Source organism: Rissa tridactyla, chromosome 10, assembly GCF_028500815.1.
Source record: "Rissa tridactyla isolate bRisTri1 chromosome 10, bRisTri1.patW.cur.20221130, whole genome shotgun sequence".
NCBI lineage: Eukaryota > Metazoa > Chordata > Aves > Charadriiformes > Laridae > Rissa > Rissa tridactyla.
The window spans coordinates 19,769,725-19,797,328 of record NC_071475.1 but is presented as its reverse complement, the minus strand read 5'-3'; the positions used below and the strand labels follow the sequence as shown (position 1 = coordinate 19,797,328).

Below are 27,604 nucleotides of genomic sequence, written 5' to 3'. Positions count from 1 at the left end.
TGGGAGCTGGCACCAAAGGGTGAGGCGCACCCATCACCCCCGTGCTCAGTGCCCGAGCTGCAACAGGGAGGAAATGACGCTGTATTAACAAGTGTGCACAGCAGGGTATTTTATTCCCTAAAGACATGTTTTTAGCCAGCGCAGGTACTGAGGCTTTCAGCCTGAAGCGGCTGGAAATGGGAACCATCACAAACTCGTGCAGTAGAGTGCCGTAGCGAGGTACCTCACCAAGTCTTCTCTGAGCAACTTGAACAGCTCTGCTTCAGCCGTGGGGCAAGAGGAGACCAGTGAGCTCCTGCCCCACGTCTTTGGCTGAGGAACCCCAAACAGGTTCAGTCTCCCTGCCACCCCTGAAGGGAGCCCTTCTCCAGCACTTCTTCAGGCCGTTCCAAACCCTCAAATCACTAAGCAAACCAGTTTCAAAAGAACAAAGCACCCTGCAACCTCATTTAAAAAATTAGAAATTCATACAAACAAAGTTTCACACCAACACATGCCAAGAACAGAGGTTGCATCAGCACATCGACCTTCGTTTCCAAGCAGGGCAGGGGGTCACCCCCGACACCCTCCTCCCCAGGTCAGCAAAAACACAGTGGAATTCATGGCCCAGACCAGGGCAAGGCAGAACCGCCCCCAGGTCAGACTTGTGGGTCTCCCCAACCCACGCAGGCCTGAAGCAAAGGGAAAGTGATCGATTTGATGGTGAACATACAGCCACCCTGCAGCCACGCAGGCCAGGGCTGCTCTGCCCTGTGCACACTTCTTCCTCCAGGAAACTTTCTTGGAACTATTTACACCAGGCACAGAGCTGGTCCAGGTCCCTTCTCCCGGTTCTTGCTCCAGACTGACGTCCCAGGTACCGTTTCCACACCTCTCGCTTGCAGCTGCATCCAAGAAGTGCAGTTCTACCTGATGTCAGAGCGCCCGACAGCAGAGCTCTGAGCAGGAAGGTAAGAAAACCCTGTTTATTCTGCACAAAAATAGGTAAAATGAGGGGGGTAAACCAGTCCAAGCATTAGCCGGAGGCTTGGTCTCCTGTCAGCTTGCTGCAAGGCCAGGATTCTCCCCAGGCCAGCTCATCTCACCCACGCTGCACAGCAGTGGTTGCGTGTTGCTCTGTGCCGGGCCCTGGGCGAGCGTGCCCTGCCCTGCGGCCGCCCTGCACGGCCGCTCCCCGGGAAGGCAGGGGCTGTCACTGCAGGAAACTGTCCAGTCTGGCTTGGCTGCTGCTGGAGGAAGATGCGGAGGGAGCTGCAGACGCTGGCCTGGAGACATTCTTCTTCTTGCTCCTCACTGCTAACGGACGGATTTCTGACAGGTTTGTCTGAAGGTAAAACTGTCAAGGAAGGTACAGAGCAGTGCCCTGAGGATGCAAGTGACCCAATACCTGCTGCAGACCAGCCTGAACCGCAGACCTGGGACCCAGACATACGTTTACAGCCAAAGAAAAAACTCGTGCAGGCTTTGCCCCCTACCCACAGCAGCAGAGCTCAGATGTGCTCCTGTCCCACGAATCAAGGGATGCTTCCCACTTCTACAGAATCATAGAGTGTGTTGGGTTGGAAGGGACCTTTAAAAGTCACCTAGTCCAACCCCCAAATGCTACCCCAAATGCTTCAATGCTACCTCTCCTATCCTCTTGCACACAAAACAGTACTGAAGCTCTAACAGAGCTTCAAGACCTCCCCTGTGCAAGGAAAGGCACAGCAGCCAGAGCCTGCAGCCTCCCAAGGCAGAACAACCCCAAGACAAGAGCCCTTGGAGCAGACAGTCCTCTAACTCACATGGCATCATACAAGTCTTCAGAGACATTTAGTTTTTGCCACTTCTGTGTCTCTGAAGTGTAAAAGGTCTTGCCCAGCCACTCGCTGCAGCACTGAAAGGCAGGAGCAGGCCAGGCTAGCAGAACTGCAGGGTTACCCAAACCAGCACACCGGCTTAGACAGGTGAGCTGCTCCCTCTATCAGCCATGCGCGAGGGGCAGCGCTGGGACGGCTGCCCACCTTCTCCGTTCACCTCAGGCGAGCAGCAGGGGCACATCTGGCCCCAGAGACCTGGCTCCAGCATCTCCCTGCATTAGGTACCTCCACCCCTCCACAGCGAGGCCACAAGAGCAGCAGCCCACAGCTTCCCAGCTGGTCCCACCACCCAAGCTGATCCCTTCTGCTCTGCTTCAGCTTCCTGATTTTCTACAAAGAGCAAAAAAACCCTCAAAACCAACACCGGGAGCCACAGTGGTGTCAGAGCCAGAGTACCTACCACACACCCCTCTGACAGTACTGCCTGAGGAAGGCAGGTGAGGGGCAGCCCCCCCACGGGAGGGGACGCTGCTCCTGCGTGAGGAGTGGGAGTCAGAGCAGCTCCCCACGCACTGGGTGAGCTCGGCCCACCCGCTCCTCACCTGCTGCAGGGCAGGCATGGCCGAGCAGCAGCGTCCCACAGGAACGAAGGCTTCGGCTGCACGGGCTGGCAGACGTGGCCAGGAAAAAGCTGCGCTACGCTGCTGCTCAGAGATCCCACGGGCACAGGCAATTCCTGCAATTTGTACCGATTTCTAGTTGAATCTCTTCTCTGAATGAGCCACCTCTGATAATGCTCTCAGCAAGTTCAGGTCCTTCACGCCTTTGCTGAGCTCAGACTTGTTTAGAATCAGACAGAGAGAAATCTAACGGTTCCTTGAGGGTCCTAGCTCATTTTTTGTTGACTGGGGGGCAGGACTCCCCAAGATGCCTGAAACTGAAGAGGAGGAACAGACACGAGGTTCCCACAGCATCGCTACTGCCAGGCGAGCTGCAGGAAAGGATACAGGCTGTATGAACTTTGTTCTGCCGCCCAAGCCATCATACCCCATCCTCACCTAGAAGAGAGAAAGAAATGAGCCTGGAGCAGCAGCACAGAGCCTTGGCTACCTCTCCTCATGTTGGTTATGGGGAAGCAGGAGCCTTACAGGCCACAGGTTCTGGGTAGGGGTTACAAGCACCTGGAAACACTCAGTACTTGTGTTAAGCCCTCACCTTTGTAAATAAGACAGACCCAAGGTTATTAGGAAAGTTTGGGTATCTTGGGCACTTACGGAAGCAAGCCGAGCCTTCCATGAAGCAAGAAGGCTTAGGATTTTGTCACTAGGACTGAGGGATAAGAGGAAAACACCCCAGGCTCCAAGGAGGTGGAGAAATGGGACATGGAAGGCCATTTAATTTAACCTGCTGCCAGGAAGGGAATGAGCATCTGTCATCCCTGGAGCTCTGCAGGACTGGGAAGTAGCCAGGTTCATGCTCCAAGATTTATTTTCCACATGCTGCATGTGGGAAGGTAAAAGCCTCATTTGCTTTGTCCTGTAGGGTCACTTCAGGACAGAGGTGTGCAGTGCCAGCCCTCAACAAGCTCACCAACTGGACAGTCATACTTACAGTGCCCGTGTTCTTGTGGGGACCCAGCAAGCTACCCGAAGATGGCTTCTTGGCGAGAACAGAGTTCCTGATGTATGTTGGCAGGAGTCCTTTAAGAGCATCAGCCTCCAGATCATCTGCCCAGTTCTGTCCCACAAAATAATGAGAAAAGCCCTTTAACCAGCATGATCTGCTGAATTTAGTCCACATACGGGGAGCACTAATAACGCAGACAGCTATTTAGGGTAATAGTTACTGCTGTACCACATGTCAAGCCAAAGAACAGCAGCTTCAAACCTCCCACTGCGGCTCACGTGGAACGGCACCTGGGAGGCAGGACACTGCACTCCGCAAGCCTGGGAGAACAGACCCCTTTGCTGACCCCACAGCCCTTGCGGTCAGCCCCACCTCCTGTTTGCCAAGCGCATTTGAGGCAGGATAATCAGCAAGAAGCACGTGGGTCTCCATCTTCCCTCTCCTGCCCAATTCCAGGAGGCCTGAGGCAGCAATAGAGTGTTTCTAGGAGACTGTCAAGCAAAGCACTTTGAAGGATGCGCTGTGGTTCTATAGATGGGCCTCTCTATGGTCACAGTGTCTCCCGCATGGGGAAAATGGGTCCCTTATCCCAAGCTTATTAACAGCAGAATCAAAGAGGTGATACAGAAATCAAGATTAGTCCTCTTACCTCCACCGTTTCCTTCAAAACTTTCTTCGCCAGATTTACCACAGGAGGCCTGTAAGAAGCACAAGGAGCAAATCAGCAGAGATTTATTGTTCAAGTGCAGCTGGCAAGGACAGACAAGGCCAAGCAAATGACGGCAAAACTTGCAGCACGACATCAGGCAGCTGGAGAGCTATCTGATCTCACACAGCAACTTTCAAAGAAAAGAGACTTTGATCTCTTTTAGAAGCAGAAAGAGGGAAAACTCACGGCTTTTTATCCAGCTTCTGCCTTTTTGCAGGGTTGAAGAGCGATCTGCAGGGCTGATGCTCAGGGGTGTCCACATCAAAAGTGGCATCCAGATTGATCTCATCACTGTGGGCTGGGCAGTGGAGCTTCGGGTGCCGCAGTTCCACGGGAGTGGGGCTGCAAGGCCACGCAAAGTGTCAGCCATCAGGAGGCCACTGCCTGCCACCCAGCCAACGAGAGGAAGACAGAGCTACGCGCTACATGGTTGAGTTGCCAGACAGCAGTGGGACCAGGACCAGAGCCCCCTTCTGCTTACAAGTCACAGAAAGGACAATCCAAATCCCAGAGTCTATAGTCAATGTCCCAAACTACTGTTCACCCTCGGATGTCCTGTGCTATAACAGCAGCACCCTGAGCCCAGGGAAACACACTGGCACACTGCTGCCCTGTGTACACAACCCAGCTTGCTGCACTTCGGTAATAGCACAAGCTCCTCAGTAGAAAGAGTTTGGTAAGAATGTGAAAAATGCCCTTTTTCAGGCTAGGTTCCTCTGCCTGGCAAAGATCTCCAGTCCCCATGTGCCAGCACACGCTTGCTAAAAGACCAACTCTGAGGCAACCAGAAGAGCAGCTTTAGGGGTACTTCCCTGTCAGGACACAGTGACAAAGAGTTTCTCAAAACCTAGCCCATTCATCCACCCCTTCCTGACCCAAATCCTGCAACACACACTTTTTCCAGGCAAACCAAACACCATCTTGTCAGCAAGAAGAAAACACCCAAAATAGGATACAAGCAACAAGACAACCGTGCTACTGCAGTGCCTGACAGACTATCACGTCTCTGCCTTCCCAGCTAGTTAAACTGTCAACTCTTAACTTTGGACCTGCCATCTCCATCCTCGGCCTGTATCCAAGGAGGCACTTCACTAACCTTTCAAAGACAAGTCGACTGAGTGTCTCTCTGGTTACAGATGGGACCTTCAGAGTATCCTGCAGGATGTCTATCTTCTTCTTCAAACTCTGGAGGGAGGAGGGGAAGCAGACCACAAGATAAGGAAAGATTTAGTAGTGTATACTTTGTCCATTTTTCATAAATCAGCCTCAGGTGGAGCTCAGAGGTGGGGCAGATAAGAGAGGTAAGGTGGACTCGGTAACCTAGTCACTGAGCAAGAGCCAGCATAACTCCTGGCTTTGCAGCTGCAGGCCGTGGCCAGCTGCCAGTTACTGCAGATCGAGGAATGGTATTCTCACCAATATCTCCTTGTCCGCATTCTTCAGATCCTTCTGGGTGCTTTTTAACTCCTCGTTTGTCTTCTCCAACTCTGAAACCGTTTTCTGCAGCTGCAGAATAAAGCGCCCCCAAACAGCAGAGTGCTGGTTATAACACTGTAGGTAAGAGAGACTGCGGATCCCCCATGAAAGCAGTATGCTCTGCGGCACATGCTACTTCCCCGTTCCAGAGCTCAGTTTTCCTGTGGCAGTCTCTGACCAATCTCTCCTGTATCAGAGCAATGGAATTGCCTGCCCATTTCCTCAAGCTGCCTGCAGAGGGATCTCCAGGGCTGCTTGCCCAACACAAACCTTTCTATAGCATTTCCCAAGCATTTATGCCTGATGGTGACGGCTTTTCCCTGCTCTAACGTTCGGTGAGTGCATTCTGAATTCCTGAAGGACCCCAGAGCACAGGAATTAAAAACCACAGGCTAGGGGATGGTTGTGCATCAGCAGTACTGGCACACGGACAAGCCTGATTCAACAGGCAAGCGTGCCAGGAGCAGGGGGTCGAGGAGTGGACTGCTACCACATCAGAGACTTCTGTGGGTTCAGGAGCCTGAGCCAGACCACAAAGTGTCAGTACAGTCAGCTTTACATCAGCCGAGCCCGGAGCCTTGAGTGCACTGACTCGCATCCTCCTGACCCGAGCCGGTGATTGCAGTTTGTCACTGACTCAAGCAGAAGCAGGCCGATTCCAGCAGCAGCACCTCGTGTAGGAGGTTAACTCACTCGGGGAGCAGCACAGCAACCTGAGAACCTCCTCCTCCATTTGAGGGGACCACAAGAGCTATGGCCAGCTAACAAAAGTAGGCCAAATCCACCCACAGACTCTCACTTCGTGAGCTTGGACACAGGCCTGCCCCAGGGAACACCTGCGCCTCGGAGAACAAGGCTACACACACATTTTTCATGGGGACTTGCTACCAAAACTGACAGAAAGGAATCCCCGACCTGAGCTAAGAGAGCCCAGCCAGGCCTGGAGCAGGGGGAGCACAGCAACAGAGCCAAGTCAGCAGCTCCAAGCTCTGCGCCAGGTCAGGACCAGCCCAGGCAGACTCGGTGCAGAGCCACCTGCATGTCCTCTCCACATCCTCTCCACACCTCAGGGACCTCTCCTGCCTGGGCCCAGCATCACACAGGAGTTGGTTCGGTTGGCTGAAGGCACAAGGCTGGGCGTGATTGTGGTTGTGTCAAGTCAGGGCTAAGCCCTACTCAACTGGTGCTAGCTCTAAACCCCTTCCCACCTTTCCTAGGGGCCCGATTCTGCAGCAGGAACTAGCTCATGCTCAGCAGTGTGGCAGGATGAAGGTAGTGCCGCTTCCAGAGCCCACTGCTTTGCAGTCCAGGCTCCCTGCCAAACTGTCTGGCTCTGCATATGCTGCCCCACCAGTGTCCCCAGAGACTGCACACCTGACAACAGCCCATGAGCTGCTCGCTCACCGCAGCATCACACCCTGACCCAGAAGCCCCAGCCTGACACTTCCACACCACCTGTACCACTCAAGCAGGGCTCAGCATGGGAGGGGGTCACTGCAGAGGGTTTGGGACACAGTTATTGACAGGGATCTACAGACCAGATGTCACCCTGACGACTCACACTCTCCCTTTACCTTGTTATTGACAGAAAACAGCTCCTTCTTCAGCTTCTCTGTCATCTCACTAGAGATCTTCCGAGCCTCCTTCAAGTTTTCATATTCCCTGCAGAGACCAGAAGAGTTACGCTGTGTTTACAATGGGATTGAGCTAGAACTTCTCAGAGACAACCCATGCCTCTTAATTTGAAGCTCTGGAACTGCAGAGCCACCGGAGAAAACCCAGGAGACATAAAGCCCTTAAGGGAACAGAGATGAGTGTACCAAAACTGACCAACAGTGTGTCAAACATACTGCTATACCATGGGGAAGAAAATCTGCATGGGATACCATGCCTGCGAACAGGGTCTGAACAGATTTCACCGGCAAAATGGAAACCAGATCCAGAGACATTACAGTTGCCAGTGGAAAAGACAGACAACAGAGCAGCCTCCATGCTGGAAGCAAATACAGGACTTTGCTTTGAGTGACTTTTCAGAGACTTCACACTATTGGCCATGCGCATTCATTCCCAATTACGCCACAGGGACACTTGCCTCATTACAGCTTTGTATCAAAGCTGCAATTATTCAGCTGCCATCAGAAGGGACCCAAAGAAGCTGTGGGTTTTGCCCAGCAGGACCAGATGGATTTCTAGGTAGGGGAGGGCAGCACTGCAGATTCGCCTTGCCAGAGAGTGCTTGAGCCCACAGCTGCACAGTGCAATGCAGCAGAGGGTACAACCTGGAGCCCCCCATCCACTCATTTTCCCCCAGGCGCGAGAGAAGAGAAGGAATAATCATCATCACCTTATAGGTGCACTGACAACTCTGGAGACAGTTCCCATGGTGACACACATGTCACTACAGTGACAACAGGAACAGTTCAGTGTGACAAGCTCCAATCTAGGTCCCCAGGATCTGTCAGTCAAAACCCAGTGGAGGCCCAAACAGGCAGCAAGAGCCCCGCAGAGCCTGTGTGCCTGCCGGTACTCAGCAGAGGGGTCTCCCTGGGCACACCCAGGACGCTAGAAGCCAGCCAGCCCCAAGCCTGTAGCACCCACTTTTTCAGCGAGACGCAGTAGATCGCAAGCTGTTCCACTGCTGCCTGCCCAACTCCCATCTCTCTGATCATCTCCTCCACTTCGGGGCGCTGGCTCTGAAGCAACAGCTCAATCCTGCACAAAAAAAGAAGTACCTTCAGCTCATGAGTCACAAACAGAGCTGGGAAAGAGATTGGAGCCCTGCTTCCCTCCAACGAACCGGTGCAGCCTAAGCTCCCACTGCAGGCACTCTGGATGCCATGGCGGGGAAGAGAGAGAGACAACTGCCCCACCACAAGCAGGGCTTTTTGCTAGGGAAGAGTAACACTACATGGACAGACTAGAGAAGGGGCAGCCATACCCACATACTGCACATGGGGACAACGTCCCAGCTCTTGGGCCCTATAGCCCTGTGGCTGACACCGTTCCTGGGCTCTGCCCCAGTGTCTCCTGATAACAGGAACAGCACATAGCCATGCTGGGAGCACTGGAGTTGAGGCCAGTCTGCACACAGTACCACGCCTTGCTGCTGTTTGGGGAGAGCAGCCACCTGGAAACACAGCAGGGGCAAGAGCAGGCCTGCTAATGCATCAGTTTCCAACCTTATGGGGTAAAATGACCAAGCACGTGGAGGTGGATGTTGCAGCAGGCACCGCAGGAGCCCTCCCTCCCTGAGGAGCGGAGAAGCATGCAGCACAGCCCACAAGGCCCAGGGAGAGGCTGGGATCTCACCGCTCCATGCTTCTCAGCTTGTTTCGCAGACGGCGGGCCTCTTCCTTTGAACTTCTGTTATCCTCCTGCTGCTGCTCCAGGAATTTCATCTGCTTCTGCAGAGAAGCAAGCACACACAGACTGTTAGGAAGGCTCCAGGGATTGTTAGAGAAACATCCTGGCTTATGCGCACTGCGGGCAGCTGGGAGCATACATTGGCTCTTAATGCTATCACCACCTCAGCAGCCCAGGATTACGGAGAGTTTAGCTCCCTCCCCGCTGCACCCCTAGCTCTGCTCCTTGCAAGCGCAGCAGGGTCTCAGTGCTAATCGCAAGATGAGTCTGGTGCTGAAGCTGTGTCGCAGCCTCCTTTCTGCTGCGAGCGTTCGTGGGTCTGTGCAGTACCCCATCTACAGCAACAATTTGTTTTTCAAAAGCAAGGGAGTCCACAGCAAGCAAACTTTGCTATTGCTTTCTCCTCCATGCACAGCTGATCTCTTTTCCTTTAGCCTCCCAATTCTCCTTGCTATTAGCTGCTTAAAGCAGAAATAGGAATGCTGAGTGGGTCTCTTCCGGGAGACCTCAGCCAAACCAGACACCTACCCAGCACTTCTCTCACCTGCCTGGAAAGGCTGCAAGCCGATTGCAGCCATCACCTTTCCAGGCTTTCCAGCAGCAGGCAGCAGTAACAGAGAACCTCAGCTGAGCTGAAAAAGCACAGATCTGCAGTGTGGCAGAGGACAGGGGAAAGCTGGCCTGATTTAGCACCGTTCCAATGCATCCGCCTTGTCTAGGTTTGTGTGTGCCTGGGCACCTCACACAGCGCCTTCAAAAGGCTCTGGGCCTGGTTTAAGCACAGTGCTAACTCCAGGGAGAGGCCTCACCAAAGACCATCACCTCATAAAGCTCCCTTCCATGCAGAAGTGAAAGGATTTTATCTGCTTCCTACCACAGAAACGAAACAGCTGTGAAACTGCTGGGACTTTGCAGAGGGACAGCGTTGCAGGTTCACATGTTACTCTTGCTTAGGCAGAGCCCATCTTTGGCTCTTCCTAACCAGAGCCCTGTACACTTCAGATCCCCAAAGCAGTGTTTTGTACCAGGTTGGAGCAGAGTCCCTTGCCTCAGACGGCCTGAAACAGCAGCAAATTCTCACACAAAGGTTCAGCAGCAGCTGACAGTGCCAGCAGAAGACAAGAACGGCCCACAGCCTGTGGGCTTGACCTGCGTCACAGCTAGTTAAGCTTGTATTTTCACTGCAGAAGTTTAGTGCTTTAATCTTTAATGATGAAGTATAAGACAGCGCTTGGCATTCAGCTTGGAAACCTCGTACACCACAGAAAAGATACCTCCAGGTCCCTAATCCTTCTGCCCTGCCTAGCTTTCATTAAAAGGACTTAACCACACACAGAAGGTTTTGCAACAGGCAAGATAACCACAGAGCCTCCTCCTGAGGTGCCAAGGCAGGAAAGCCAAGCACAGAGATGTTGAGTTGAGCAGCAAATACCAGCTTCCACTGTGACAATTGTTTCTGCAGGAGCAGGGAGCATCAAAAGTATCCTGCCACTGGTAGACCTGGGATCCCAGGAGCATGTCTGGCATGGCACAGACCCAGGCCACCTTTGCACCCAAGCAGATTGGATATAAACCCATGGTCAGGGAAAAAAACATTGTGCTGGCTCACAGCAAGACCTGTCTGGCATTAATTCCTTACTATATCTCTCCTTCTGCCCTGTGACAGCACCACGTTGCTAATGTCAGGCAGACCTCCTGGACTGGTTCCTCTCAGGAAGAGCCCAGCTGCAAGACGACCCCACAACCCATCTATAAGCTCTCCCTGGGCCACTTGACCTTGGAGGTCAAGGAACACGATGCAGTTTAGGCTCTTGGGTTGGACCCGTAGCCCAAGGGGCAGAGATCTTGGGAACTGCAGTTGACCCCTACCCTGCCTTTCAGCCTGCAGCTCACAACCCCACCTGCCTGAACCCCATCTTCTTGTGACCAGCACGTCATCTTCACACAGAAGAGACTGCCCATCCCAGCCCACTGCCAAGGCAAAGTCACTCTGCTCACTACAAGACATCCCAACAAAGCAGCTCCTGCTCTTACCATCTTCCACTTGCTGTTTACGCATAGTACATGACTACACACTGAGTCACTGCACGCTGAAACACAACAGGAATATTTGATCCCTGGACTTCATACATTACCAACCTAACCGAAGGAAAGCCCTGGCAACAGAACAAAGACAGGAGAGTTAGCTGGATCAAATCCCACTCAGCTGAAGCTTGCAACTCCCCCTCCACATATTTCAGTTTGATTTCTCCTCCAATCAAACCAAGAAACTAATTTTCCTTGAATCCCGCCTGGTCTAAACCCATTTCAGAAGAACATTCTACCGCGGGGAGCCGGTGTTTCGGCAATGGAGCGCTGGGGCCAGTTCCCACTCTTGGTTCATGCTGCTACCTTTATGATCAGCGGTACCACTTCATTAGCAAGGCTCAGCCAGCATCCCCCAAGGCTGGGCTGGCGTCTCTCCCCCATTTCAGCCACCTCTGCCTTGAGCCTGCAGCCACTCGTATGCAAAACACAGGCCCTGGCTTTTATGCCTCTGAATCACGCCTGGGGTGGAGTGCACTCAAGACCTCAAGACCAGCAACACCACTTGCTTCAGGTTAATAAACCTAACACAAAAACCCAGCTACACTGCCCTTCTGTCATTCACAGATGAAGGAGACAGGAGTCTCAAGGCACTAGATCCAAACTCCCACCAGCGCAATCTCTTTATTAGCAGGGCTTGCAGAGACCTTCAACAAAACTAACACCAACTGTACAATGGTTAGTGCCAAAGTCCTGCCAGGGATGGGAAAGGTACCTTGAGAGAGGAGCACAGCATCTCTGTCTCTCCCAGCACCTTCTGGAGCGATTCTATTGTGGCATTGCGCACATCCAGTGTGTCCCTCAGCCCATCCACAACAGCCTGGCATTCCCGCTTTTCTTTCTCTGGAAAAGAAAAAAAGAAAAAGGTTATGACTCGGTAACCCAGACTTCAGCTGCCCCACAGCAGCAGGAGCACAACAAACAGACACTGCTTGCAGTCTCAGGCTCCAGGCTGCAAGAAGTTGGCCGTTCCTGTAGAGAGCCATTTCCCTAAGTGCTGTCTGCACCAGGGTCTGTACTGAGCAATTGCTTCTCCCAGTGCCAGCAGGCTTCAAGATTTTCTTCACTAAAGATAACAAGTTCCCTTTAATAGCTTTCCAGCGCCAGCCCCGCTAGCATTAAGCTGATGCATCTTAACTCTTGCATGCTCTCAAAGCCAGGCTTCCACAAAGAAAACATCTCTCTTGAGTTACACCGAGCTGCCGCAGAGCTGGAGAGCAGAGTCCTGGGCTCAGCCACTCCACATGGAACCTTACAAGCGGGGAAGCCCTTCGGGGGCTGTCGGGCGGCTGCGTACAGCGATCCACCACGCTGCTGCGTCACCACGCTGCTGCAACTACCCTCACCACAGCACCTACATCGAAGGGCAAGAGGCAGTAAAGCAGAGCTCTGCTGGGCTCTGGGGACTTTGCGGAAGATGCGACAGCTTAAGTAGATTCCCCAGAGCACCCACTTTTTGCAGGTCACAAAACCTTTGAATCCTCCTGTCCCTTCCCCAGAAAAGCAATCCAGGAACAAAGCACGTGCCTCTGACCACCAGAGAGAAGGGGATGGAAAACAACACCAGATTTCAATTTGTTTTGTCAAGAGAAGGGAAGAACAGCTCACAGAGCAGCCACCACCATCAGGAGCTGACAGACCTAAGCAGGGAACAGCTAGCGCCACTGGAAAGCTCGAAGCAGCTGGGCAATGAGGGAAAGTAGCAACCCCCCTTCATCTAACCCCACTGAGAGCAGGGTAGAGTCTTCAGCTCAGCATCTTCTGCCTTTGCTAAAATTGTCCGTGGCTCCAGCCTGACGATAGTGGAGAGACAGTCAGAGCCCTTCCAAAAAGCTGTTTCTCCTTACAAGCAATCCAGTTTCAAATTTGCCACCATGTCCCACGGAAGTATGACCTGCAGTGCAGCTTCACTGCTCGATCAGACAGTAAAAGAGCCACATGGGACTGGGGAAGAAGAGAGGAACATATCCCAGCAGAGGCACGCAGGTGGCTAGGGAAACACAGATTTCTGAGTACAGCATTTTTTCTCCATTGATCTGAATAACCCTTCCTCTGAGGCAGCACAGCCTGGAGATGTTCCCTTGGCATTTGCAGGGACTCCACATCCACCAAGAGAGTTAGGGCTTCCCCCTCCTCCGTTCCCAGTTGCCCAGAGGCAGATGGCAGGAGTCAAGCCTCCCCGTGCTGCAGGAATGAGTTTTCAGCTCATTCGGCGTGCCTCCCACAGTGCCTGCTGGGTCTGCGCGTAGCTCCGCACCTCTAGAGCCATTTGCAAGCTGATCAGAGACTGGCAATTACACAGCTCCTCTACAGCACACAGCACAGAGCACATCTTTAAGCGAAGAATTTATACACAAGAACCACCAGAGAGCAGAATGCCCACAGCAAAAGAGGCAGGAGGTGGGAAGGAGCTTCTCGTTTCCAATATGAACAGAGAATGGGACAGGGAATGTCAAATCCAACCTCTACTCACCAGAAGCCGAGAAGACGAGCAGGCCTTCGAGCAGTTTTTCTTGGATAACATCCTAGCAAGAATCCCAGCCACCTTCCCCAGAAGATCTGGCGCTCTACCAAGTCACTAAACTCAACCAAGCTGGCAAGAGAACAGGCCTCAGAATAGAGACGTGCAGACCATCCAATTCTGCTCTCAGGCTAAGGATTGAATCCTCAATCTACTGGCTATTCATGTCTGTCTCGTGCACGCAGGGAAGGCAGAGGAAAGACGACTCTCAGGGCGTGGGTGAGCCCCCAGCATTCTTTAGATTTTTTTTTTTTTCTTCCCTTCTGCTAGTGTGTCTTTGGATTTCTGTCACTCAGACTGACATTTTCCTTTCGCTGCTCATGACTCATGTTCTGATGACAGGCTGCCTACAGACGATGCTTAAAACCCATCGACAAGTCTCCAGGGCTTTTGCTTTTCCTGCCTCCCTCAAACATCCTCTAAAATTAAAGATGGGAAGATGGAAACGCACACACTGAACTCCGTCTGCTCTTTGCGCGACACATGTGGCACTGCAACAGCCAAACAAATCCAAAGCCCTCCCACTGCTGCTTTTGGGCACCACTTTTACCCCCTCATCTGTTAGAAGGAACAAACCTTTGCCATATACAGCTGTGAATTTCCCAGTGAGCAAACCAAGGGTTTTGCTTTCAGCAACCCTACTCCAGATATGGCTGTGCTACGCTTTTGTAGCTTGTGATTAGGAACCGGGGCAAAAAAATTGCATCTATGTCTCTAAACTTGCAGAGCGCTCCCCAATTACAGCAGAACTGGGCCAGGCTGCGGACTCTGGCTCTGTCACAGAAGCTTTATACAGCTTTAGGTGGTCTTGCTTTGGAAAAATCTCCAGCAAAACAGTTTGCAGCCTGCACCATTCCCTTGGCTTCAGAGAGAGATGGGCTCTGCGTAGGGGTTCCTCAGGGCTGGACAAAGCACCTAGCACAGACAGAGCCCAGGACCCACCGATCGCAGGCTGCCGGTCGCCCGCAGGCAGCTGGAACTCACCTTTCATGGAGAGCTGAGCCTTCACCTTGTCCAGTTCGTTCTGAAACACAACACAGAAAACACGATTAGGAAACACCTTGCAGTGGAGCTTTCGCCAGATCTTAAAAGGACCTGAGAGGTTTCTTGGCAGGACATTTGCACCATCCAGGTGCTAAGAAAGGAATATGGTAACAGCAAGCACCAAGCGACAAGCAAGTACTATCACAGGGAACGCAAAGAGCACCTCCAACTGGCATTCTTCAGGGGGAGAAGATCCCAGTTTCATCTTAGCCTTGTCAACCTTGTGTTTCTCACACTGTCAGTCATCTTGTTTTAGCTGAATAATTTTGGAAAGCTCTCAGGGAAACACAGGAAATCAGACAGGAACAATTTTTATAACATTTTACCTAAACAAGGCAATAAGGCAGGGATGTTGCCAGACTATGCGGATTGAGGGTTGCTTTGAACTGATGTGAACTTTAATCAGGTGCAGGTGGGAGACAGGAGGGCATGTCCAAACATCTGAAAAGGTAACCAAGCATACGATCAAAAGGCACCAGCTAGCATTCTGACAGACACTAAACTCACTGCAGCTCGGGATGCTGATATGAGCAAACAGCTCAGTCAAATGGCCATAAACAGATCACCAACAAACCAATCCATACCAAACTGAGGGCATGTAACATCTCCTGGGTGCCACAAGGGTCTGGGGAAGGTCAAATGTTTCTAACGCCTTCATTAAGGATCAGAAAGAGGGAGCAAATGCCCCATAGTTTAAATTACAGATGATGAAGGGATACGACTTAAGAACGCTGGCAAATAGCCAAAGGAAATGTAGAGAGGTTACAAAGAGAGGCTATCTATATATATTATGTATATTTTTAAAAAGAAACAGAGCGAGAGAGAGAAACATATACAGGAAAGAGTCAACAGAAGATGACTTAAAAAGCTGTGTTAGAGAACTGCAGAGGAAAGCACATAACAAGTCAGGCAGGAACTGCAGTGGAATAAAACCACAATAAAATGCCAACACAGTACTGAAGCAGAGCACACAAATCTGTGCAACCCAGAAAGCCACATGCAAATCTGAGCTGAGAATAGCACTACCAGTGACCATGGATCTGACAGGACCAGAGCAAACTCCGCTAGTGATTAAATAAAGGCAGGAAAGAGAATATGGGATGTAAAGCTCAGTAAGCAGAAGGGACTCAACACAAAGCCTAGCAGAGCTGACTTGGATTTGCCCCCGGGGGGACAACAGCTGGAGGGCTGACATGGAATTAGCTCTGCTGCAGGAACTATCCTGAAGTAGCTTCCTCAGAGTCCTATTCAGGAACGATTAGTGAGCTCACAAGATGTGCTAATTAGCCTAATAGCAAAGAAATCCCAGGCTACTGCAGGCAGCTATGTAACATTACCTCATTCATCAACTTAATCTGAACTCCCTCATCCTCCACCTCTGCTCCTAAAGGCTGCTCCCAGTTTTCACTCCTCTCATAGAAGCTCTCCTCTCTCTGACAGCCTGAGGTACAAGACCGCATTTTCCCCAAGATCAAATGAGTTTATCCTGACCACACACAGGCAGCTGTCCCCCCAGGTTTCTAGCCTCCAGCAGGTTTACAGGCAGGAACTCTTCTCCTCCTCCTGTCTCCTTTTCACCAAGCTGAAATCTCCTAGTCTCCTTTGGAAGAAGGGCTCTCAGCTCTCCGGATCATGAGCTACTGGAAGTGTCAGGTTCCAGATGAGCCTCACTGAGGTGTTACACCACAAAACTCACGCTCTTCCTGCTCTGGGAACAGCCACATGGAGACTGTTCTGATCACTGAGGACCATCTTTAAGAGCAACAGAGGATAAACCAAGGCTCAGCACCCAGAAGCGCTTGGACACGTCACAGTGTTCAGCCTGTGGTCTGCAGCTACCCCAGGGAACCAAGTTCCCTCCAGTGTTTCAGATGAAACTGATGCTTGGTGATGGGAAGCAAAGCAGCCCCAGCACTCCTTTGTAAATATTTCATAGCAGAAGTGAGAGTAAAGAATAATATGAAACACAATTATTATCCAAAAGATAATTTGAATAATTCTGCAACAACAGGAAGACATTTCAGATTATGAGGGAGCTCTTCTGAGCTCCTTACAACTGGGTGCATAAGACTGGTTCTCAGAAGAGCATCCCAAGCTTGTCTCCCCAAGAGAAGCAGACCACAGCTCTGCACTCAGCTTTTCAGCACGCTGAAGCACGCTCCTTTGCACCCCAGTCCAACCTTTTCATGGCAGGAGGCCAACTGCTCATTTCAGGACATCTGTGGGCTGCACAGATAGAGCTCCAGTTGATTACAGAGCCGAGTACCACTCTATGCCCAGGCTCTTCGAGGGACAAGCAGTGGTTGGGAACAAACCCTGTATTTGGGGGCTTTTTCAGGTGAAATCACTTCAGGCTGAGGAAGTCACCAATTATTTTCTCAGCTTCTAAAGAGTCTGAGAGCAGTCCACTATGTGTCTGCTTCACTGAACTCCTGCCCAGGCCAGAAGCAGACACCCCATTGCAGACAGAACTCCAGTCTAGCTGGACATTAAATCCCACCCATGATGGTTGCCCATGTTATTAAGATGCTCCATGTCCTCCAGAAACAATGCAGCACACAACACAGAACTGGTGACAAACCAGCATCAGCCCAGCAACAACACAAATCAGTGCACGGGGCTGTAAATACCCATACAAACTAACGATGCTGATCTACGCAGAAAATATTTGGTTCTTTCCAATCAGATAGTGACCTCAGTGCTCTCATTAGGAACACTGCACACTCAGGGCTAGATGTTGCTCTGGTGGCCACACAACAAACTTTGTAGGAGCATGATGAGTTACCATCAAGCTTGTTGTGCAGAAGCGGCTCCACAGTCCTGCCCTTGAGCAAGGGAGCAGCTTTTCAGCACAGCAGCCCTGGAGGGGAAGGATGGGGGAACTCATCTTAGATCCCGGGGTGGGGGTGAAAGGGAACAGAAAGCTTTTCTAGGGCAATTTTCTCCAGTCAACCCATTTCTGAGTCACTCATCTATTTACACTTGCGAGAACAGATCTGAATATGTACTAAAGGCAATGTTTATCTGCTCCGAGCCATTGCTTTGCTTCTAGGGCACACAGCTTCAAGTGCCCAGAGGTGCTTTTTCATTTCCTCAGCACACATACTTTGGCCTTCAGTTTCTTTATTAGCAGTCTTCGAGAATGACAGTGCTACTGACATTATAGTCTGGCTGGCTTTATTTTAAAAACATATGATATACATATAGCATTGTCATGGCAACTGCTAATTATGGTAATTGCTGCACATGCTGATTCTAAACACAAGAGGGTACAGGCATCCCATTATACCAAGGTCAACCAATTACTTTTTTTTTTGGAACACATAACTCCAAGACATAAGGAGCCATGCTTCATCCACACTAAACAAAGGAGAACATGGAACAGCCACTCTGCATTCTTCCTGTCCCACCTCCAGCCCTCTGCACCTAAGGATGGCACTTGGAGAACATCACCCAACACCCCAGCTCCAGCCAGGATCTGCCCCGAAGGACCCAGCCTCAGCACTGCCCACTGTCCACCACTACTGGTGCAGCTTCAGGCAGTCCTTTTTCTAATTTCTCTTGGGGAACCAAGACTTTACCACCACCTTGCCCCACTTCCTTACAGTCTGTGCAAATGAACCTGCCTGCACAGCAGTGAGGAAGTGACACTTCCTTCAGCAGCCCCAGAGAGGTTAGCAGGGCTCACGCACAACTGAGCCACAGACACCAGCAGCAATTCATTCCACTTGGGATTTTCCTCCTCCTGCCTTTCGGAAAAGCTTTGTAGCTTCATCTCCAAGGTTTCAAGACCCAAGGGAGAAGCAGCAGTTGGATGTTTATTTGATGCTGCTTCAGGAGGTTTCCAGGTAAGGTGAGAACCACAAGGAAAAGCAGTGAAGTAGAGGAGGCTTCTTGAGTCACCACAAGAGATTTGGTCGTAGGAACTCTAAGCCACCACAGGGAGACTTCCTTACAACACAGCTGAGACTGGGCGAGGACTAAGAGGGAAAACAGAGACAGGCAGGAGATACTAATGTGCTTCAGGTCTCAAACATGAGCACAGCACAATGAGCATCAGCTCAGGAAGCAGCTGTTGGCAGAGAACCAGCAGCCCAGGCCACACTTCCAAGATGCTCAAGCATCACACAGTGGAAGAACCCAGTCAAATTACCTGCAAAGTCTCTGCATCTGGTGCCGTCTGCTCCTCCAAGGCAACATCAAAAAACAACTTATTGATGATGTGTCTTTTGCTGACCTAAACACAGGAGACAGAAGAGGTTAATGGGCACGGATATGGAAACACAACAGATATGGAAGACAATCAGAGAGGGAGAAGGTCCCATCTTGTCAAAAGGCCATGAAAGGCAAGTCAGATAACGTTCTTGACGCCATTAGTGACGATGCTCTGCTTTGGCTCATCAGCACAGCAGCAGACACCACCACCCCCCCCACCCCCAACACAGCTTTGGGAGCACAACTCCAGCCAAGCTCCTGAGCCGCAGCAGAAAGATTCAGGCATTTCTGAATCAAGCGCAGTCTGTTCTCTGGCAGCTAAGGCCCAAGCAGCTGACGCTGAGCTAACACGATGCCAAATCCTAAGACAGAAGTACGTGCTGCTTTCTGCAGGCAGAAGGTGCTGTAATTGAATTTGATAGCTCTCCACACCTCCCCCATGCAGTTACAGCTTTGTGTTTTAAGTATTATATACAGTCATGACACCAGCTAATTGCATAGTTACTGCTACATAAGATGTTATTTCGCGATAACTCCATGGTAACCCAGAGATGTAAGAGGCAGTGAAGAACAGAGGGAATCAACAAGTCAGGGAAGGAACAAGGGCCAAGACCTTGAGAGGAAGAAAGAAGCACGAACATAGAACAAGCCCAAACTGCAGCTGGCTAAAAACCTACATCTGAGCATAAGGCAACATCTCCTGCAGACACTACGCGCCAAGACCTACTGGTGGCATCAAGGCTGGTGACACAAGAGACTTCAAAGAAGTTCAGGTCCCAATTAAGCCACTAGGTCCCCAAGCCTTGACTTCTCGTCTCAGAAGCAGAGCACATCTCTCCTTCCCTCCCCAGCCTTTGCTTTTCTCAACAGAGGGCTGAGTGCCACAAAGCAAGGACTCAATTTTAAGAACCACGTGCAGCAGAATGGGCTGCTCACCTGATGGCAAGCAGCAGGGTACTCTAGAAACGCAACTCTCATGTCCTGATTAACCCCTTCCAGCCCTTTTTATTATCATGCCAATACCTACTCAGCCTAAATAACAGCAGTGAAAACCCAGAGACGCTTCCTAGAGAAGCTACAATACCGACAGCAGGAAGACACCCTGATCAGAAGGGGGGGGCTGAGGGAAGTTCAGCCTCTAAGCCTTTGGGGAGATATTTTTAGGGAGAGAAAGTTCTCGCCACTTCATACCACGAACCTTTTCCTTGTGTCACCACAGGCCCAGACTACGGCTCCTTGGTGCTGCTTAGCAGAGCATCACGCCACAGAAATACAAAAGTGTACAGAGGTACAATACAACGGTTTTACCTGGATTCTGCACTGCGGGCAGGTGCGGCTTGGTGCTGTGTCAAACCACTGGGTGAGACTGAGAAAGGAAAAGAAAATATACGGTAAATCCTTAAAATCCAAAAGCACTGCTCCCAGGGGCCACCCCACAACTCACCAGGAGACAGCAGGAGGTGACTCCTTTTTACAAACTAAAAACAGAAACGCAAACATTTAGTCCAGAGGTGCAGCTAACGGGAACGTCATGTTCCAGCAGGCGCACTCTACCTTCGCCTCCGAGACAATTCCCAGCTGAATTTAGCGTGCGAGCTTATCTTTACCAGGGCAGAGTTTTTACAGAGCTCAGATCTCCCTGGGAGAAAGTCTTTGAACAACTGTAGCTTTGCAGGAGTGAACGGATCCACACGCGGAGCAGCACAAGAGCTGCTATATCAGGATACAACAGCCAAGAGATCCCCAGTTTGGTCAGCTCCAAAGGGTGCCACTGACACCAAACGTGTCTACGGAGCGAGGGAGATAGGGCCGGTCTCTGCTCCGAGACGATGAATGCAAACCTGTCAGGCTCCCCAGGAGAGCTACTAATGCATTTTGCAACCAAGCCATCACGTCACACTCGGAACAGTTTATTTTTGGAGCAGGATAACAATCTGGAGCTGGCAGGTTAGCTTTGGAAGCTCTCCCTCCTCCGTTGGTTGTTAGAGGAGAGCGAGCCTGAGCTGTGCTGCTAGTTAAGAAGTGACCATTGCACCTGCGAGCGATGGTACCTCTCCAAGTTAGTTAGCCAAGGAGAAAAGCAAATGCCTGCTCCCTCCCCACATGCAGAATTTATTTCCTCAGAAGAACCATTCCCTTCCAACATAAACACTGGCAGAACGGTTCCAGCAAAAGCATGAAATTGCCTGGGAAGCTTCACTCATAATCTAACACCGCTCCTTCCAGATAAACACCCTGTGTAGGAGCAATCTGCTGGCACCAGCCCTTCTGGAGAAGGAAGGGCCACAGGCAGAGGAGCGACAATGCGGCCAAGGCTCCCGCGGCAGCTTTGTGAGGTCTTTTAAATCCCTGCAAAGCGGAATCGCTGCCGCTACGGGTGACACAGCGGGACGAGGCCGTGCCCGCCGCAACCGAGTCACGGCCGGTGCCAGCAGCGCCGCGAAGGCCCAAAGCCCCCTCAGGGGGGAGCAGCCGGGCCTCCGGGGGAAGGGGCGACTGGGCGGGACGGCTGCGGGCGCCGGCTGGCCCCGGCTGAGAGAAGCCGCAGCCCTACTGGGGGAGCTGCCGGGGCCGCCCAGAGCACCCACCCCGCTCCCCGCCACAGGACGGCCCCGGCGGGTAGGCCGCTCACCAGGTGCGGTGGAAGGTGTGCCCGCAGGGTACGGCCGCCACGTCCCGTTCGTTGTCGAAGAAGTCGGAGCAGATAGTGCAGTGGGCGCGGATGGGCATGGCGGGCGGTGGGGAGGGGGTAGGGTGCGCTGAGGGGGGCGGTCGGGATACGGCCCCCGGTACCGGAACGCCGGCGCGGCCCTGCGCGATTCAAATCCGGCCGCGCGCCCGTCGCTTCCGGCCCGGCCCGGAAGTGACCTCACGGGACGAGCGCGGGCCCCGAGCTCCCCGCTCCCTGGCCAAGCGCGGGGGCGTGGCCGGCGGGTGGGCGTGGCCCGGGAGCGTGGGCGTGGCCCCCCGGGTCCCCCTGCCCGCTGCGCCCGTGTACCCTGAAGCCTAACGATGGCGGGCGGGCCGCCAAGCGGCTTCCCGGGGTTTGGCCGGGACGGGCTGCCGCAGGGCCCCGCTGCCCGCACTGTAATGTCCCTCCCAGCCTGCCCGGGCCGCCCCACCTCACCCAGCCCTGGCGGGAACACGCCACGTACCGCCGGCGCGCGAGGCAGGATGCTGGCACCCTGGGCCCAACAGAGAGACAGGGCAGGCGGCGCTGGTGCTGTCTCAGTTTGTCCTCAGCGGGGTCTTTATTTGCCAGAGATACAGCGTGGGGGGTGCGGGGGGCACGCGGGGCACCGGCGGCAGCCGCAGGCAGAGCCGGCCCTGCAGGCATGCAGCTGCGAGGAAGGGAAGCCGGGACCGGGGAGGAAGGAGTGGGCATTTGGGATCCTCCAGACACGACTCGTGGGGGGCCATGTGGCATCCCCCAGGCGGGGGGACCCTGTGCTCCCTCACCCCCTGCAACGTGTCCCCCCCCAGGGCCCTGGGTTGAAGAGGGGGTGCCCGGCGCTCCGCCTGCTGGGGCCCCCCCCTCTGTCCTGACGGCCCTCCCTGCGGTCCCACACATGCACGCATGTCCCGGGGGGCCCCGCATGATATTCCTCCCCCCAAACCCACGGGACATGTGGCCGGGAGGTGGGCTGCCCCGTATCTCTGGGCAACCCTGGAGGGGGACGACGGCGGGGGACAGACTGAGAGAGCATGGGGGGGACAGACTGACCGGCAAAGACACCGAGGGGGCCGGAGGGGTGACCGGGGAGGACGGGCTCCATGCAGGGCTCTGCCCCGTGGCCGGCTCTCCGTCGGGGCACGTAGAAAAGGGGATGCAGGCTGGGGCGCAGGGGGGACCATGCCAGGGGCTATGTACAGAGGGGGGGCGCGGGGGCCACCGCCGCTCAGCCGGTCTGCTCGCTGGGGGCCTCGGTGGTGGCGGCAGCATCGGCGGCGGCGGTGGCAGCCCCGTCCCCATTACACGTGGCAGCAGGCGGCGTGGCAGGAGCAGGGGGCTGCGCGGTGGCGGGCGGCGTGCCAGGGGCCGCAGGGGCCGCAGTGTCCGTGGCGGCGGTGGCGGCGGTGGCAGCGGTGGCAGTGGTGGCAGCGGTGGTGGTGGCAACGGCAGTGGTGGCAGCAGCGGCAGTGGTGGCAGCGGTGGCAGCGGTGGTGGCCGGGGCCGTCTCCGTCTGCTCGGGCGCCCGCAGGCGTTTCATGAGCGTGGTCACTCGCACGGCTTTCTGTGGGGGGAGAGGGAGAGACCGTGGGGCGTGGGGGCTCTCCTGCCTCCGGGCCCCTCACCGGAGCATTGGGTCCCCCACTGGGGATGCCCCTGGGGGCTGGTGGTGTTGCCCCAAGGCTGACAGCCCTGCGATGGAGGGGTGAGCTCGGCTGACAGGGGAAACTGAGGCACGGGACACCCCCACCCACCTTCCACTTGGCCCGGGCGAAGTTCTTCTCGATCTGGGCGCAGACACCATCCTTGATGTTCTTGTCAGAGGCAGCATTGCCGGAGATCCTGGGGAGGTGGGGAGGGGTGAGTGGTCCCCCCTGCCCCCCCATCCCTCCACCCGCCCCCACCGCCCCTCACCACTCATGGGAGATGGCCTCCTCTGCCGTGATCCGCTGGTCCTGCTCCACCTCCATCAGGCGTGTCACCAGCTCCTTGGCTGGGGGCACAGGGAGGGATGTCAGTGCTGGGGGGGGAGGCAACGTGGGACCCCATGTTCCCCTCCAGTGCGCGGCTCACCCGCCTGCGAGATGTCGTCCCAGTATGGTGGGTCGAACTCGTAGTCCCCGGCCAGGATTTTACGGAAGAGGTTCTTGTCATGGTTCTCGTAGTCATCCTCATCTGCCTCCTCATAGAAGGGGGGGTTCCCCGAGAGGCTGGGGGACAGGGTGGGGTGCTCAGCCCGATCCGTGGCCCCCGGCCCCCCACAGCCACCCCGGCCCTCGCCCCGCACTCACAGGATGTACATGATGACGCCGATGGCCCAGCAGTCCACTGGCCGCCCATACCGCTGCCGCCCCACCACCTCTGGAGCTGCGAGGGACAGGAGAGCGGCCCTGCCCTGGGGTCCCCAACCCCCTGGCCCCTTGTCCCCAGGGTGATGGGGAGCAGGAGGGACCCACCAGGAGCAGTCAGGATCAGCCCCAGGGTGATGGGGAGCGGGAGAGACCCACCAGGAGCAGTCAGGATCAGCCCCCGGGTGATGGGGAGTGGGAGGGACCCACCAGGAGCAGTCAGGATCGGCCCCAGGGTGATGGGGAGCGGGAGGGACCCACCAGGAGCAGTCAGGATCAGCCCCAGGGTGATGGGGAGTGGGAGGGACCCACCAGGAGCAGTCAGGATCGGCCCCAGGGTGATGGGGAGCGGGAGGGACCCACCAGGAGCAGTCAGGACCAGCCCCAGGGTGATGGGGAGTGGGAGGGAACTGCCGGGAGCACCCGTGGCCATCAGGAGGGACACAAAATGATCCTCCAGGACCGGTCCCCAGGGTGGCGAGAAACAGCAGGGACCTGCTGGGACCCCGAAAACACTGCCCGCCCCTGCGCGCCTGCCCGTCTGGCTGTCACCCACCCAGGTACTCGGGGGTGCCGCAGGGCTCCTTGATGAGCCCGTTCTCCAGCTTGGCCAGGTGGAAGTCGCTGATGACGATCTTGGAGTTCTTCAGGCGGTTATAGTACACCAGGTTCTCCAGCTGCCGGTTCAGGGGCTGTGAGCGCCGGGGCGGGGGGCACGCCAGCACCCACAGGTGCTCCCACCCCCCCGCCACACACCTTGAGGTTCCTGTGGACGATCTTGAGCGAGTGCAGGTAGGCGACGGCCTCCAGCACCTGCCGGATGACGTTGCTGGTGTCCTTCTCCGAGTAGTAGCCCTGGTCCAGGATCCAGTCGAAGACCTCCCGGCCGGTGGCCCTGCCGACAGCAGCTCTGCCGAGATCTGCGCCCCCCCCACCCCCGGGGGGGGGCACCCCCAGACAGTGCCCTCCCGCCGCACCCCCCAAACTTACAGCTCCAGGAAGATGAAATACTCCTTGCGGGTGATGTAGACGTCCACCAGCTGCAGGATGTTGGGGTGCTTCACCCTACAGAGAGATGGGGGCATGGGTGGGGGGTCCCCGCTTTGCCCGGCAGTGCGGGAACAGCATGCGCACACACACACACCCCCCGGCCCCGGAACTCACATTTTGAGGATGATGATCTCATTTTTGGCTGCCTTCCGCACTTTCCGCCCGTCCCGCTTCAGAAACTTCTTGCAGGTGTACAGCTTCCCCGTCGTCTTCTCCTTGGCCCGGAAGATTTCACAGAACTCTTCCCTGCAAGGGTGCCCAGAGCCGTCACCGCCCCCCCCGGGGACCGCCGAGCTCTGGGTGCTCAGGTGGTCCTCGGCCCCACCAGCACCCCAGCAGCGAGGGGAGATGCCATGGGGGTGGAAGGAAGCTGCAGCTAAAAACCTCTCCAGAGCAGAGAGGCGGGGGGGAAAAAAAGGGCAGTGAGAAGGAATTAACATGGAACAAGCAAATTGATAGGGAAGGGCGGAAAATTTGCTGATTAAAAAGCCCCCCCATCCCTGCAGCAGCCGGGGTAGGACCTGCTGCGAAGCCGCTTGTGCCACGGCAGAACAGCAGCGCGCCCCGACATTAATGTCAGCACCGCGGGCGGGAAGAAAGAAGGGGAGACGCGCCGGTTGCCCGGGGATGCTGCAATATTTCTGTTCTATTATTAATGGTGTTCGAGCCCGTCGGCCGGGCAGGAGCTGCGGGGGAGCCCGCAGGGGGGGCCTCTCAGCACCGCTCCGGCAAAGCCTTTGGCTTTCCAAATCGCCCCATCCTCCTGGCCGCTGCCCCGGGTGCAGGGGAACCGGGACCCGTGGGCTTTGGGACAGGCTGCTCAGAGGATGGAGCAAAGCTCTGAGAGCACCCAAAAAAGATCCCCACCACCACCCAGCGTCACCCTGCCGGGCGTGACCCACGGCCAAGCGGGTCCCGGTGTTTCGGAAACCAATGGAAAAAAAATTCTAGGGGTCAAAGCGCTCTCAATGGGTAGCCAGGTCCGAGGGCTTCATTTCACCCAGCGCTTCCTAACGGGTTCCCCAACACGGCAAGGAAAGTTGTGGGGAAGCAGCAGCACTCCGCTCCCCCCACAAATGACAGCCGCCTTTTCCTTAGCTGGAGCAGAGCCCTCCTGCTTCCCAGAGCGCTCGGGGGAGCCGGGATCGTCGGAATTGCTGCAATCCCCGCAGATCTTGGGGGGGAGGAGGGAGGGATGCGGGGAGCCGCCCGGCTGCAGCCGGCAGCAGCGGGGAAACCTGCCTGCCCTCCTCGGAACCGGCGGTGAATATCGCCAGAGGGACCTAATTAGGGGACAGCCACCCCGAAATGCGCACTGCCCGTCCCAGCCAGGGACCGGCACCCTGAAAACCCCCGTGGGCAGCGTCGTGCTGCTCCTCAGCCCGGGGCACGCAGGGGGTTTGGGGTCCCCAGGGCACCCCCGGAGCCAGGGAGGGACCAACTCACGTTTTGATGACCTGGCCCAGGTCATATCTGTCGGTCACCTCGGACGGCTGGTTATAATCTTTCTTGTCTCCCAGTGTCACGCAGCCAAACGGCATCGCAGGGCCCGGTGCTGGCAGGGCAGGGAGAGGCGGTGAGCGCCCCGGCACCGCCGGCCCCCCCCCCCCCGAAGCTGCACCAGCCCCCCCGGAGCCACGCTAATTAACGTAAAACCTGACGAAGCTGCTCGTGCTCCCCAGCTGCTGCAAGCCGCCATGTGCCCAGCCCCACCGATGTGCGTCCATCCCCACGGCGTCCGGCCGCTATGCCTGGACTTGGTCCGCCGGCATGGCCGCAAGCCGGCCCCTCCGGCCCTCATTAGCAGATTATTAATGATTTATTAAACAGCCAGGGTTAGCATAGAGCCTGGAGCACCCACTGGGGAGGCAAGCGGTGGTGAACGGACCCTTTTGCCTTTCTCAGCCCGGTTTTGCCCCGTGGTGACATTTCTGTAGCCGGGACTTTCCCAGGTGGAACATTGTTGCATGCCATCACATGTGCAGCGAGTTACACCAGCCTCAGCTCCCCGTCCCTTACCAGCCCCGGCAGCCCCACTGCAGCACCAGGCAGGTGGGCACCGCGGTTCGGCAGTGCCAGCCCCTCTGCCACCGGCAGCAGGCAGGACACTGGCCCCAGCATGTGACAGCTCCTCCAGCCCTTTAGGAAGGACGTTTTGCCCCTTTTTCCTGCCCAGAACCCTTTGAATCCAGACCCTGCTTGGAAGCTTCCCAGCAAAAAATTAGTCCCATAAAGTGATTTTTTTTTTCCCTTTCTCACCCCATTACTGGGAAGAAGTTTCAGCTGACGTTATTTTCTGATGGCTCAGAAGGAGACAGGGCTCCCTGGACCCCCCCAGCCCTCTTGGATGGGCCCAAGCGGGACCCCGCGATGGGATGCTGGCATGACACTGGAGGCACCCATCGCCTGGCGCTAAAGCTGCCGAAACACCACGCTGCGAAGTGCCGGCCTCGCCGTGCCGTGCCAGCAGCGCCTGGGGCCCGGCAGTGAGGGCCGCGGGCAGGATGGCAGTGCCGGATGCGGGAGCCGGCATCGCGGGTACCCAAGCGCCGAGCCTGTTGCTATGGCAATGGGAGCTGGAGATGCAGAAAGCGGCACATCCTTCGGAGGGGGCAGGGATGGGCAGCACCCGACCCACCTGCAGGTGCACGGCCCCGTCTCCGCCGTACAGGCCCCGGGAAGAAGGTGGTCCTGCCT

At 55.0% G+C, this 27,604-nt stretch overlaps 2 protein-coding genes across 2 annotated transcripts; both read right to left on the bottom strand.

Annotated features, from left to right (window-relative positions):
* Positions 1-445: 445 nt before the first annotated feature.
* Positions 446-21,568, bottom strand: TRAIP (TRAF interacting protein). Its single transcript, XM_054216308.1, has 15 exons — positions 21,471-21,568; positions 20,147-20,204; positions 18,777-18,860; positions 14,564-14,603; positions 11,774-11,901; positions 8,920-9,014; positions 8,209-8,322; positions 7,185-7,272; positions 5,551-5,640; positions 5,231-5,319; positions 4,321-4,476; positions 4,075-4,123; positions 3,411-3,536; positions 2,807-2,857; positions 446-1,324 (listed from the first exon to the last, which is right to left on the bottom strand). Exons 1-15 carry the CDS (start codon positions 21,566-21,568, stop codon positions 1,193-1,195), a joined length of 1,398 nt encoding a protein of 465 aa, XP_054072283.1. The 3' UTR covers positions 446-1,192.
* Positions 21,569-22,737: 1,169 nt separating this feature from the next.
* Positions 22,738-26,475, bottom strand: CAMKV (CaM kinase like vesicle associated). Its single transcript, XM_054216323.1, has 10 exons — positions 26,354-26,475; positions 25,022-25,153; positions 24,848-24,922; positions 24,614-24,752; positions 24,414-24,534; positions 23,801-23,876; positions 23,583-23,719; positions 23,424-23,502; positions 23,264-23,351; positions 22,738-23,073 (listed from the first exon to the last, which is right to left on the bottom strand). Exons 1-10 carry the CDS (start codon positions 26,446-26,448, stop codon positions 22,738-22,740), a joined length of 1,278 nt encoding a protein of 425 aa, XP_054072298.1. The 5' UTR covers positions 26,449-26,475.
* Between the last annotated feature and the right edge of the window lie 1,129 nt (positions 26,476-27,604).

What these genes read in the sequence shown, in the direction of transcription:
- TRAIP (XM_054216308.1), bottom strand. Translation starts at nt 21,568, where the DNA reads ATGCCCATCCGCGCCCACTGCACTATCTGCTCCGACTTCTTCGACAAC. An exon ending in CACACCTTCCACCGCACCTG is followed by an intron (nt 20,205 to 21,470) that starts GTGAGCGGCCTA and finishes TTCCTTTCTCAG; the next exon opens with TCTCACCCAGTGGTTTGACA. An exon ending in GGCTCAGCTCTCCATGAAAG is followed by an intron (nt 11,902 to 14,563) that starts GTGAGTTCCAGC and finishes TTTCTTTTCCAG; the next exon opens with AGAAAGAAAAGCGGGAATGC.
- CAMKV (XM_054216323.1), bottom strand. Translation starts at nt 26,448, where the DNA reads ATGCCGTTTGGCTGCGTGACACTGGGAGACAAGAAAGATTATAACCAG. An exon ending in CTGGGCCAGGTCATCAAAAC is followed by an intron (nt 25,154 to 26,353) that starts GTGAGTTGGTCC and finishes GCACCCTTGCAG; the next exon opens with GGAAGAGTTCTGTGAAATCT. An exon ending in CGGCACCCCCGAGTACCTGG is followed by an intron (nt 23,877 to 24,413) that starts GTGGGTGACAGC and finishes TGTCCCTCGCAG; the next exon opens with CTCCAGAGGTGGTGGGGCGG.